The 13,392-nt window shown below is 32.4% G+C and overlaps 1 protein-coding gene across 17 annotated transcripts; it reads right to left on the bottom strand.

Annotated features, from left to right (window-relative positions):
- Positions 1-3,724: 3,724 nt before the first annotated feature.
- Positions 3,725-7,885, bottom strand: LOC100794736 (probable splicing factor 3A subunit 1). 17 transcript variants are annotated; one of them, XR_005886469.1, is made up of 6 exons: positions 7,803-7,881; positions 5,456-7,691; positions 4,968-5,339; positions 4,481-4,882; positions 4,323-4,392; positions 3,725-3,934 (listed from the first exon to the last, which is right to left on the bottom strand). XR_005886469.1 is itself a non-coding variant. In XM_041005285.1 (4 exons), exons 2-3 carry the CDS (start codon positions 7,604-7,606, stop codon positions 5,070-5,072), a joined length of 2,421 nt encoding a protein of 806 aa, XP_040861219.1. In that variant the 5' UTR covers positions 7,607-7,691; positions 7,803-7,885; the 3' UTR covers positions 3,725-4,882; positions 5,041-5,069. The 17 variants fall into 17 exon arrangements, 7 of the variants coding, with proteins under 7 accessions (XP_040861219.1, XP_014617306.1, XP_014617307.1 ...); XR_005886463.1 differs by having other exon boundaries at positions 3,725-4,218; positions 4,481-5,339; positions 7,803-7,885; XR_005886465.1 differs by having other exon boundaries at positions 3,725-3,989; positions 4,481-5,339; positions 7,803-7,885.
- Positions 7,886-13,392: the final 5,507 nt, after the last annotated feature.

Raw genomic sequence — 13,392 nt, 5'->3', positions numbered from 1 at the left:
TTAAAAGATGTTTTGCTCTATTTTTTGTCTCTCCATTCCAGTTCAACGGCTCTTATTTGTTTCAGTATGTCTGGAAGAGACATTAGAGATGTTTGTCAGCAAGCAGAACGGTCTTGGGCGTCAAAGGTTAAAATATCTTTTATTTTTCATCAATTTCCAGTCATAGTGTTCAGGGATATCTACTCTCAATATTCCTTACATATAAGAAATTTAGAATACACAATTTAGAGGCTAGAGTTCTCACTTTCTTCATTCTTTTAATTAGACATTTTAAAGTTCTTTTTTTATCTCTCTTTTAATGTGCATTTCACGTTACTTTCCTAATTAGTCAATTTTTTTTTCTCAACTATTTTAAACTATTATTTTTTTTTTATCATTATCTACATAATTCATAGTCAAGTTTATCTATCTCTTTTAATTTACCCTCTTTTCTTATGTTCATCTATAAAGGAGTTACCTTTCAAAAAAAAAATCTACAAAGGAATTATTAATATTTAAAAATAAATTCATCTTACAATTTAAATTGTTCACTGTAAGCTCAAATTATAATATACATATTCAAAATATTTCTTTTATTGTGAATTTTATCTTAGAATGTGCCAACAGTCGGCAGGAAGTTGGCAAGCTCTTCCCTCCGCAGCCTGCAACAAATGAAGTTTTATTAAAACAGAACCACACAGCATCAGTTCGTGAGATTTCATCCATTTAATGATCACACACAAATGAAGTTGCAAGATAGATATTAATAGTGATACCGATTGACTGCAAGAATAGAAAAACAACAATGTTTTCAAATTATAATGAAGAGCTTTCCTGATAAGAATACTCTTTCAAAAATAGTTCTCTTTGTGCTTATCAACCCTCCATGAAAATACACCCTTAATTTGTGACTTGATGAAGTAACTAGATCAAAATATGGTAAACTAATTTGTCAATCTGAAGCAGATATTAATAAACTGGGTTACCTACCACACTTCGTATTTGACATATCCTGCAACGATACCAATAACTTGTATTGGAAATAAAGATGAACATAAACAACTTATAAAGGTCTCTTTCCATGTGACAAAATAATGACCTGTCAAGTGAACGGAATTTTAACAACGGACAACAAATCCACTAATCGATCAAACTAAGGATATATTATTCTCATAAACATGATTGTTTGGCCATTGTAATTTTAGGGAAAAGATTAAAATTTAATTAATTACGACTTAAAATAAAATAAATGTGGAACAGTGAAGTGGGGATAGGATAGATAGTTATTGTAGAAAATAACTTCTATTTCCATGCAAATTTAACGTGCTCATCCTTCTCCATCAGAATAAGAAGCATGACGATTATGTGTATTTTACATTTCTAAAAATATTTTTATAAAATTTGTACCAAATATGAGAATGTGACATTTCAAAATTCATATTCCCGGAAATCTTGTTTCATATCTTAAAACAAACGTCTCCTAAGACTTTAGATAATGCACATAAAGTCATAAGTCTTAAACTCAGTGCAATCCTTGTACATAAACAAAAATTAGATCAAGTTACTCATTTTATATCTATAGCCGGACAAACTTTAACTTTTAGTCTTTACACAAGAAAATAATTTGTCTTAATTCCTATGCAACAACTTTTAGTTCTGTTTTGGTTTATAATGTGACTATAACATGTATTGCACTTTACATTTTTAGTCTTCATACTTGCACTATTTTTATGTTTCAGTCCTATACTTGCCGTCTTTATGTTTTAGTCCTACAATTAGAAATTATTTATTTAGTTCTTGTACAAGCAACTTTTTTATATATTAGACTTTTAGTCCTTATCTCTCTTTTCTTCTTCCTCCTACTTCTCCTCTCCCTTCTCTATTCGCTTCTTTTCTTTTTGTTCATCAACACCTTCCTCCTAGTCGTAAACTTCTCCTCTATATATGACAATAGGTAAAAACAAACCATCTTTTATCAACTATCAACTAATTTTTATTAACCCTAAATTAGAAAGTACTGAGATTACAAAGTTTAGAAGTGTTTCTTAAATAAGATAAGGAAGACTGCGAATAACGAGTTGTGTTGGTACTTCATTCACTGGCAGGGCTTGTTGTATCCTTTCAATCACATAATGTTTTTGTCATGCATCACCGCTAAAACGACTGTGTGACAAAAGCATTTTCATTTTTAAATTTCTAGTCATTTAACAATATTTAGAACAAAAAATTGGCAATTTTTAGGGATGTTTGGTTTGATCGGATTTTTTTTTATTTTCTAAAAAGAATTTTCATTTTCACATTTTCAACATTTAGAAAATATGTTTGGTTTATTCCTTATTTTCTGTTTTCAAATAATGATTTAACCATTTTCAATAAGTTTATGAAATAACTTTTATATAAAATTTTGAATAATACAAATATATTTATATGTTTCTTAATAAATAATTTATAAGTAAACACATTTATAATTTAAATTGTTGAATCCATGATGTTTCAAAAAGCTCAAAGCCTCCCAAATCACCAAAAGCTGGAGTAATGGCCATTGCGGTCACATCATAAGCTTCAAACCTTGCCTCCCCACATTGAACGAACCCAGAATTCATTGGTGTTCATGAAATCAAATTTCTTCTGGCAACAAGAAAAACAAATTATAAGCACCACCCACCTCATCCCTTTTTTAACAAATGAAAAATCATTATGTTCCACGTAAGATCTCGTTGAGGCCTTTTATCGAACACAAGTTGCAAATTCTTCATTTTCACTACGAATTGCCTGCAAATCAACAAACTTTGCAGTGAACTTCAAAATTTGGGGAGAGGTGGTTGTATTCAACATACAACCAATGTCGTGCAGGACTTGCCGTGGGGTTTTCTATCGGCGCGTCGAAGGTGGCAGTGTTAGACGGGAACAAACAGTGGTTGTCCGGTCTGGTGCCTTGTTGTCGTCATCGGCGGGGGTGAAGTGTATGTGGCGGTGGTGAAGGAGGAGTATTGCGACGGTGAAATGAGAGCGAAAGAGAAGAGACAGAGAGAGATTACGACCTATCACGGAAAAGAAAGAAAGAAACACGGATTATAATTACGTACACTGCCAACGCGTTTTCACTTGTTTTCTTTTTCTTTCAAAACACCAGAAACGATAAATTATCCTTTTCAGTTTTTAGCCTCATTTTGAAAATATTTCAAAAAGTCAAACAAACATATTTTCACAACTATTTTCCATTTTCTATTTTCACTTAAAATGAAAATAGAAAATGGACATACCAAGTGCCACCTTATATTATCAGTTTTGATTTGGTGGCAGAGTTAAAGAATCTATAGCTAACTGAGTTACATGACACAAATATCCAAGCATTTGACGCAGCAAGATTAAAACGATTAAATTGATGCCCATTTGGTCCTTCACATATTTTATGCAACAAGTCACTGCTAAACAAAAAGTGTCAACACAAATTGTTACTCATATATATGAATATGAACTAAAATAAATAGTTTTTAATGCAAAGCTTAAACCTAATTCAGAAATATATGATACAAAATGGTGTGTTTTATTCTCCTCCTTGTCCATAATTCGTGAATATACAAATCAGGAGGTTCACCAACAGAACATTAACATTGTAAAACTTCATTTTTGTCAAGAGAATGAGCTCATGGAGCATACGAATTTTAACTTAGCAAGAGCTAAATTTTGAACTTCTTTGTAGACAATGTTTGGACGCAGCAATTAATCTAAAATAAATGCCCGATTACAATTAACAACGGTCATCTTATTATCCAGTCCTATGATAAATGAACCTTCAATCTGGCGATCAAACTACACCTAATTGAAACAAATGTCATTCAATATCTTCAGCCATCAATGTTGATGTTCCCTGTTAACACAAGTAACCTCCTGAACAAAAATGAAATAATGAACCATTGAAGCTGGCAAACTAACCAATCTCAATCTTGTGAATCTGTCAAGAGTCAAACAAAGGGCTCCGATAAGTCATACTAACAATCTCACACACACTGGCAAGGGGGAAAAACGCAAAGATTCAGGCCAATGAAGAAAAAAGAGAGGGAAGAAACAAAGGCACAACAAATTAAATAAAAGCACAAAGTCTAATCAACTATAGCAGAATAGGACATAACATAACAAGTAATGTTAATCAAGATCAGCTGCAAATAAGTTTCATAAGATGAACACGAGAACCAGTGCCTTCTCTAAAATACCAAGCCTGGTCCATTCTGCAATAAACTGGCAGGCACAAACTGCCATCAGCACAAATTTTAAAAGAAAAAAAGTGAAAGATCTCAATATAGGGATTTTAACATCGCAGAAAATATCATTGACCATTCTACCTGCCTCGTGCCATTCAAAAACACATCAGGCTAAGCTGCAAAGCCTTTCCCACAAGTCCAAGTAGAATTTCTGTTGTGACAAAACAGCAGAATCAAAAACAACAACCATCCCAACCATTACCAGAAATAATCTAGGTTAAGGACATCAATAAAATAACCTTGTGACTACAACCCAAACAAAATACACTGGTTAAAGGTGCATATGCTCAGCAACAAACGGCTTTCTAACCAACTGTCCAACTGTGTTCTTGTACGAACATATCCAACATAAGACAAAACCTAAACACTAGAAAAAGAAAACCCTAAATCATCACTCCACATTGATTATTGCTAGAACACTGAAAATGAAAAAAAAAAAAACTTGATTTGTAAATGATCCCTTCCTGACAGCAAAGGAGCTCCAATTAAAAACAAATCAGTAACTTTGCAATGAATCAACTGAAATTCAAAAGTAAGCAAAAATCAGTGATGCAAATAATTTGAATTGATCAGTTTAGATAAAGGAACCACTACTAGTGCTTCCCATTCCCCTCAAGAGAGAAGCGCCAAGGTGCCAAAATCTGTATTCCAGAATTAACATCAGTCTTCATGACAGCAGTAAATACCTCAAGATGTCTCACAATACAATAAATCTAATGTACTCACATAAAATTCAGGAAATAACATCATGTAGCTATCAATACTATATGCCTTGTAATAAGGCAAAGATTACAACAACCTTCTTGAACGGAAATGAAAGCAATATGCTCATCTCTTTCTACCACCACGCTCTCTTAAAGAGAGGGTAAGTGTTTCACCTCCACCAACATTGTAATGGGCGAGTGACATATTATCCTTGAGAAAGCCAGGCTTTCCACTCAATTTCTGCTTATTAGCAGGGAGCTGGATCTCCCCAGCAATTTTTTCCTTCAGACTACCAACAGTTTCAGACAAAGATTGCACTGTAATTTCCAGAACTTGTCCCTTGAGATTTCCTTCATCAACATTAGGAACAGATACACTGATGCGAACAGGCCCCTACAGTCATGAAAACAAAAATGCCAGTTAGGATGGACAAAAATAGCACTGACAATAAATATAATGCTATATATACATTTAACAAAATAATGATTGTTAACTAGGTTGGTCCATACAGGATGTTGAGCCAGAAATTGATCTTCAGGGATCAGAGCAGAATCATCAAGTTTCTGCCTCTTTGGTTCTGGTTCTTCTGGGAGTGGGGGAGGAGCCTCCTCTGGTGGCAGTGGTGGTGGCACTCCTTGAGGCAAAGGTGGTGGATGCATCATAGGCATGACTGATTGCGGAACAGAAAGAGGAACAAAAGGTCGTGGAACTGGAACATGAGTGAAGTGAGATCCCGGAGGTGGGGGTATGGGAATTCCTTGGTTATTCATAGGAATTGATGGATGCATTGGGGGTGGTTGGCCAGCCATAACTGACTGCTGTCCAGTATTCATCGGCATTGGAGGAGGAGGAGCAGGCCGAATAGATGGCATCATGGGTCTTGGTGGAGGCATTGGAAGGGCACCACTATGGGGAGCAGAATATTGGACAGGAACACGGGGAAGATTCAATGCCAGTCCAGGTGGTGGTGGAAGAGGACGAACTGAAGGCATACCAGGTCTTGGAGGAGGTGCAGCAGGACCCAGAAAGTTCCTGGCTTCATTATTAGAAGCATCATTTTGATCCTCGTTTCCAATATTTTGGGACATGGCTTGGTTTGCCGTACGCCCAATGCTACCAGTGTGACCATCCCATATAACCTGCTTTGGTTGCTCATCATTTATCTTCTCAATTTCTGCCTTAACAGCATTGGAGACCTCTTCTTCCGTAGTACCAAATATATCAGGACGGGTCCGAGCAAGTCCAACAATGTTTCTTGAAATTTCATCATCCGCAGCCAAAGTTGTCTCTCGAATTTTGGCAAACATTCTTTCTTTTTGTTCTTTGTACTTAGGATCAATGAGAGAAATCCGCATATGTTCTGACATCTCGCTAATAGGAATTAACTCACCAGTGATAGGAGAAACAACAAACTTGGTGGAATCTCTTTCTGCAGAAATCCTCTCCTCTGGTCTCTTCCAGTTCTTAACAATTCTCATTGGTGGTTCAGGGTCTTCAGTAACCCTGACTTCATTCTGCTTCCTGTCATCACGGTCTTCCAAACTAGCAGCTCTCATGCCCTCCTCAACAAGTTGGGCCTCTTCCTCATCCATTTCCATTTCGACCTCCTTTCCAGGCTCAACAATATCTTCTTCTTCCATGGCTGTCACCTTGCTTCTCCTTATAACCTCCTCAATAGTCATTGGAGGAGGTAACTCTTGGTCCTCATCATCAGCAAAATCTATTGTTTCAACCACCACAAAATCATGCCAATCAATCATAGCCATTTGTATTCTTTCCTGCTCTATCTCATCCTCAGCCTTTTGCCTAGCTTGCTCTTGAGAACGATCCCACTCCAGCCTATTCACACACCTTTCAAGGACAGTAGTCATATCAGACACGCTATTCTTTAGCTTCTCCATCAAACCCTTTGGTGGCATCAAAACCTTCGAATAGGCATCCGCGAGGGAAGTAAAAAACGTAAACATGCTGTGGGTCGGTTTCAGAAAATGGAACTGTGGATTATTAACTTCCCTACTGGTCAACCCTGTCAAAAAAGATTTCCCATTTCGAGCCACGAATTGCGCTGTTAGCTTTATAATATCCAGCTCTTCACCTGTAATTCCTTCAGGAAGGCGAACTGTATACTGTTCAGCTTCAGGGGGTTCAAGCACTTTCCTTACAGGTTTAAACTGGGCAGAAAAATCTGGCTTTTCTGCAGCTGCTGCTGCTGCTGCTACTACGCCGTTGCTATCAGACGGGACGGATTCAGGAACAGCCGCCGAGTCTGCAGGTTGCTGCTGCCCTGAAGACTGATTTTGAGCACGAAATTCAGACAACCTGTGTTGATAATATGCGTGGTATGGATCTGACGAGTTCAAGAAATTGAACTTAACATTTCCTGTGTTATTTGCAATAATCCTCTTTTCGAATTCTGGACCATTCTTGGCCACGAACTGGGAGGTTTTATCAACAATGGTCCTAATGTCCGGAGGCGGATGTATAATTCCAATCGTTCTGGTGTGGGTGGCAACTGTTGCCGGCGCCGGAACAGAAGCAGAATTTGATTTGTTCTGCTCCTCCTCATTATCATCAATCACTTGAGACTCAGGCAGAGGACCTAGATTTCCATCAGAAGGAGGAGCAGGGAGGGGCAATATAGGTAATGAACCTAGCATCATGCAAATCCCTAAAACCCTTCAAACTTCTATGTATATGTATTCATGTAAAGTGAAATGAAACAAACACCAAACCAGCCTCTTGCCCCTGCAATGAAAATTAAACTAAATAAATAAATAATAGCCCACACTAATTAAACCTATCTGGAAGAAGAAGAAGAAGAAGCAAAAAGGAATTGTAGAGGGGAAAAAACCTTACTGTGGAGAAAACCTTGTTGTGGAGCAAAAAGGGTTGTCACTCACTCTTCTGAAACTATTCCCTGATTGCTTACAGACATGGGCTCTTTATTATTATCGAGCACTTTAAGAGTCGGTTTTCTTGTGTGGATCTGTATGGGCTGGGCTTCATAAGGCCCAAACATGCTAACTGGCCCGACTAGGGTAAAAATAATTAATTTTTTATCACCTACAGATAAAAAGATATTTTAAATAATAAACGAAAATGGTTATAATTATTAGGCTAAATTATAATTTTGGTCCTCTAATTTTTTAAATCCATGATTTTGGTCCCTCTAGTTTTTAACTATAACATTTGATCCTTCCAGTTTAATAATTGATAATTTTGGTTCTCCTGATAAATTATTAACAAATAATTATGATTAATAGAGTTATTAAATTAATTATTCAATGATTGTTTTTCTGAAAATTTTCAAAGAAGGTTTCAAATGCGAAGGCATGTGTTCCTTCGAATTGTAGAGGTCCTTAGCGATCATGAGTATTTTCAAATGAGGATAGGTGTAATGCGTAGAAATGATCCACCATTGTTGCAAAAGTGCACTGTTGTTCTTCGTATATTGGCTTATGGCTCACCTGTTGACAATGTGGATCAGTATATTTAGATTTTTGAAACCACTGCAATGGAATATTTAGAGAGATTTGTATCAGACAACTATGCAATATTTGGAGATGTGTACCTTAGAAGGCCTAATAATGAAGACACTAAAAGACTACTATAAATGAAAGTAGCACATGACTTTCTAGGTATGTTAGGTTCATTGATTGTATGCATTAAAAATGAAAAAATTATCCAATTGGGTGAAAAGACCAATTTTGTTGAGGTTATCATGCCAACCCAACAATCATTCTTGAAGTATAAGACTTTGTGAATTTGACATACATTTTTGACATCACAAATTCAAATAATGACATTATTGTGTTAAATACATCTAATGTGTTTAATAAAATTTTCTCAAGACGTGTGTCCGTAATACAACACATAATACATGAAACCCAATATGCTAAGGGGTAATATCTAGCATATGACATTTATCTATACTTTGTTATATTTCTAAAAATCATCTCAATGTTATAATGAGAAAAGATAATTTTTTTCCACAGCGACATGAATCAACAACAAAGAATGTAAAATGTGCGTTTGAAGTACTCCAATTTTGATTCAAAATTATCCGACACATTTCTAGGATACACATTTCTAGGAAACTTAACTGATGTGATTAGCAATATCATCTTGAATTCTTCTCAAGTTGGTGTTCTCGCTTATACTAACCATCACAACCATACTAAACAAGCCGTCCCTTAAATTCGTCTTATAGTACTGTCTAAATTATTTTAGTAAAATGTTTCAAAAGAGCCATATTTCAATAATTTGTTTGTAAAATTAGCCCTCTTTGGTCAATCAGCCCTGTTAATGTGGAGAAACTACTTCACACTCTTGGACCGCATTTCATAAGGATCACACCCGCTAAATTGCAAATTTTTTATTCACGTTTAAAGTTTTGCATAATAATTTGTATTCATCCCATACATTTGACAATATATTTAATAGTTTAGTCTATGAAATATGAAAGTCTTAATTAATGATTTTTTTTATCATTTTAACATGGTAGTTTTAAAAAAGCATAAAAAAATGTGATCACACGAGGACATGAAGAAATAGTTCATTTAATAACACCACACGAGGACATGAAGTATTAGAAGCAAGATTCTTGATGATAGTTCATTTAACTATACGTTTTACTTAATATATAAAAGGATTTTTATACCATTATTTAATTACAAACTTTCATATATAATAAATTTATTAATTTTTATAATAATTATTTTAAAATTCATAATAATAATTATTATTTATTGGTTAATAACTAATTAGGTAATTCGTGCGATGCATGACACAAATTATATGTGGATAAAATAGATTGTTTATTATTTAAAACTAAATAAATTTAAATCTGGAAAGAATAATATGTTTTTTAAAAAATATTAGCAAAAAATATAATATTTATTTATACAATTTATTAAATTATTAACCTATTTTTTATCATATTAAGTGAATTTCTGTCACATTTTAGAAATGTTATTTAACAATTGAAAAATAAACCTACTATTGTAAACTTAAACCGAATGTATTTTCTTGAGATTAAATACGATTATTTTTCTTGAGATACCAGACTTTTGTTGTTGCCAAAAAAAATTGTGATTAAACAACAAAAAAATCAATAAGCTTCTCAACTAAAAAAGTAAATAGCATGACCCATTATTGCACCAATCTCTCAAGCTTGTTGACTTCCAAATACAAGTCTCTAAACTATACATTGAGCTACTCTTCCACCAAGCAAGCTTTTACACTTCAGCATTTCACTGAAATATTCCCGATGGACAAATTTAACTTTCCTCCATAACTACAGAATAAAAGCCAGAGAATAAAAAAGGCTAACCGGATATTTGAACGCATAATTTCCACTTGAACGTTATCTTCACGAAATGATATAGTGAATCACGAGATAAAAAGAGAGAGAGTTGAAGTGTGTTCACGTCTCAAAGGATGCAATCGATTTCGACAGGAGGAGCTAGAAATGAAAGGAGAGCCAAGAGAAAGTGTAGCGCAACAACACGACGGGGATGAAAAACATCAGAAATGTTCAATGTTGGTGATTGGGTTTCACTTGTTTGCGCGGAAGAAACCTTATAATCGGAACAAGGAACAAAAGTGGTTGTGACGATATGCAGAGACGCCACCAACCATGGTCGTGCGAAGACCAGAATTGTCGCATCACACAATAAAGGATCACCAACCATGTTGTGACAATATGTTTTTTTGAATGGGCTTCATGTGTTAGCATGCAAGAAATCTTCAGATTGGAGCAAGGAGCAGAAGACACTCACAACGTCAAAATTTCTGTTGAATGAAGTCAATGTTTGTTCCAGAAAGATCAATGTTGTCATCTTCTTTAGTACTCAAGGTAGTGTGTGTGTATATGCTATGATTTTCAATTTTATTAAAGATACATGATCAATTATTATTAACTACTAGTTGTATTTGTCATCCAATCATATTCTTTCATTATTTGTGCTTTCCCCATATTTTAATTATGACTTATGAGACATTGAAGATGAAAAACTGAGTTAGCCTCGATTTGAGTTGTTATTAACTACTGGTTGTATTTATCATTCAACCACATTCTCTCAATATTTATGCTTTAACCATATTTTATTTATGAGACTTTGGAGATGTAAAATAATTTTAGGCTCGAATTGAATATAATTTTAGGCAAAAAAAACTTACCTCACACTTAACTTGCAAGAGTATATTGGTAACATAATTTTTCCTTTAAGAAAATTCTATTTGTTTCATTATTAGTTTATAGTTGTTCAGCTTTGAGGATAATTCCATTTGAAATTTATCAAATAAAGGTATTTTTTGAATTAATCCCCAAATGGGGTAAGTCATAGGAATTTTTATGACTTTTGGGTATGAAGTTATAAAAAATGACAACTTTGATTTTTTTTTTTTCGATATAGTGAAATTATAAAAAAAATCCAATAATTTTAGTTTTTTTTAATTATTTATATAAAGCCATAAATTTTTCACAACTTCAAAGTCGTGATTAATTTTTTTTATTTTTAAATTAATTTTGAACACTTTAAAGTTATTTTAATTTTAGTTTTATAATTTTTTAAAAAAATAATCACAATTATGAAATCCTAAAAAAATTTATGACTATATATAAATAATTAAAAAAAATTAAAGTTGTTGAATTTTTTACAACTTCGGTGTAAATGAAAACTTAAATCGTGATTTTTTTTTACAATTTTATATCTAAAAGTCGTAAAAAATTCCTACAACTTATCTTTATTAGAGGATTAATTCAAAAAATACTGTATTTAGTAAATTCCAAATGAAATTTCTCCCTCTTGATCGAATTCCCACGATTCCATTGGTTAAAAAAAATAAAATCACATAGAATATCAGAAAAGTGAGGGAGGAGTTAAAATGATAATATAACTATTATCCTTTTAAATAACGCAATTTCGATATATCTTAAAGCATCTTGACAACACAGCTTCTCAAGAATACCAGTTACAAAGTACATTTGATAAGATTAGTTTCACAACTTAAAAAAGGAAAAAGAGAAAAAGAACAAAAAAAATCGCAAACTGAAGATGACTCATCAAACTCCATTATCTTCTTTGTTGCAAGCTGATCAAAATCCAAAGTCATGGCAAATTTGTATCCATTTTGAAGGCTACGATATAAAAATTCCAAGACGCAGATGATGTTTCGATCTCGATTTGGATGCAAATTTAGGTGGAAAATTTTGCTGGAAACTTAACTGTTTAAGTATTATTAAAATTAAGATTAAGATTAGGATTAGGATTAGTGTTATTAAGATTAAGATTATAGGGAGCTTAATTATATTTGATTGAAAGTAAAGATACTAAAAATACCTTTTTTCATCATTTTATTAGAAGTTTTATGAATTGTTTTTGATCCATTATTTGAAGGGAGAGAGGAAAAAAAATTCGATCAAATCCTTTTGTTTTTTGCTGGGAAAAATATTTGATTAATTTTAATTTTCTTAATTCTTTATCCAATATATTTGATTTAAAATTAAAATTAATACAATCTAAAGTAGTCTGTTTAGATTGGATAGTTTTCAGTTTCAATCTTATTTTTTAATTTTCTTTTAAAAAGGTAATAATTTAAAATATTAAATACTTTATCTTCAAGTTATTATTCATAAATACTAGGTTTAAATATATCTTTAATTTCTTAAATTTAAGTTGAAAAATAGGAATTTAGATTTTAATTTGTAACATGTAAGAAGAATCCAAAGATTCATACCAATCATAGAAAAAAGTAGTTTGAAAATATTTTTTTTAATCCATATATCTTCTATTTTAATTCATTTTTAATATTTATCATCAAAATATAAGTAATATTATCAATTATATTTAACTACAAAAATATTAACAAGTAATTCATAACTAATCTACTCCAAGATAATTTATAATAAAAAAATAACTGATAATTTATAATTAATTTGTAACTAATTATTTTTATATTTTTTTATATTAAGGACTAAAAAGTAATTAAAATTTAAATTATAGGAACTAAATTAATTATTTTCAAACTATAAAAACTAAAAAGAGAATTAAAATATAAACTATAAATTAAAAAAATATTTTTAAACTATAAAAACTAAAAAAAAATTAAAATATAAATTATAAAGACTAAAAAAATATTTATAAATTATAAAGAATAAAAACATTTCTAAAATTATAAGAACTAAATAAGTAACATATAAACCGTGTAAAACTAAAATAATGATATATAATTATCCAATCAAAAATCACAAATTTATGATAACTTTGTTAATTATAATAAAATTATCTTAAAAACCTTATAAATGTGAGTTGTGATTAAACAGAGGATAAAGTGAATCACCATTAAATTCTTAATGATAACAATGAATTTTAATTATTTAAGTAACTCAATTTAAGCGAACCGTTGGATATAAATGTAAGGTGAGGATTGGTGACGGAGAGGA

The sequence above is a fragment of the Glycine max genome, chromosome 9, assembly GCF_000004515.6.
Source record: "Glycine max cultivar Williams 82 chromosome 9, Glycine_max_v4.0, whole genome shotgun sequence".
NCBI classification, from domain to species: Eukaryota; Viridiplantae; Streptophyta; class Magnoliopsida; order Fabales; family Fabaceae; genus Glycine; species Glycine max.
This window is presented reverse-complemented; position numbering and strand designations above follow the sequence as displayed.

Coding starts and splice junctions, on each gene's coding strand:
- LOC100794736 (XM_041005283.1), bottom strand. CDS start 7,606: ATGATGCTAGGTTCATTACCTATATTGCCCCTCCCTGCTCCTCCTTCT. Junction 5,340..5,455: donor AATTTCTGGCTCAACATCCT/GTATGGACCAAC, acceptor TCATGACTGTAG/GGGCCTGTTCGCATCAGTGT.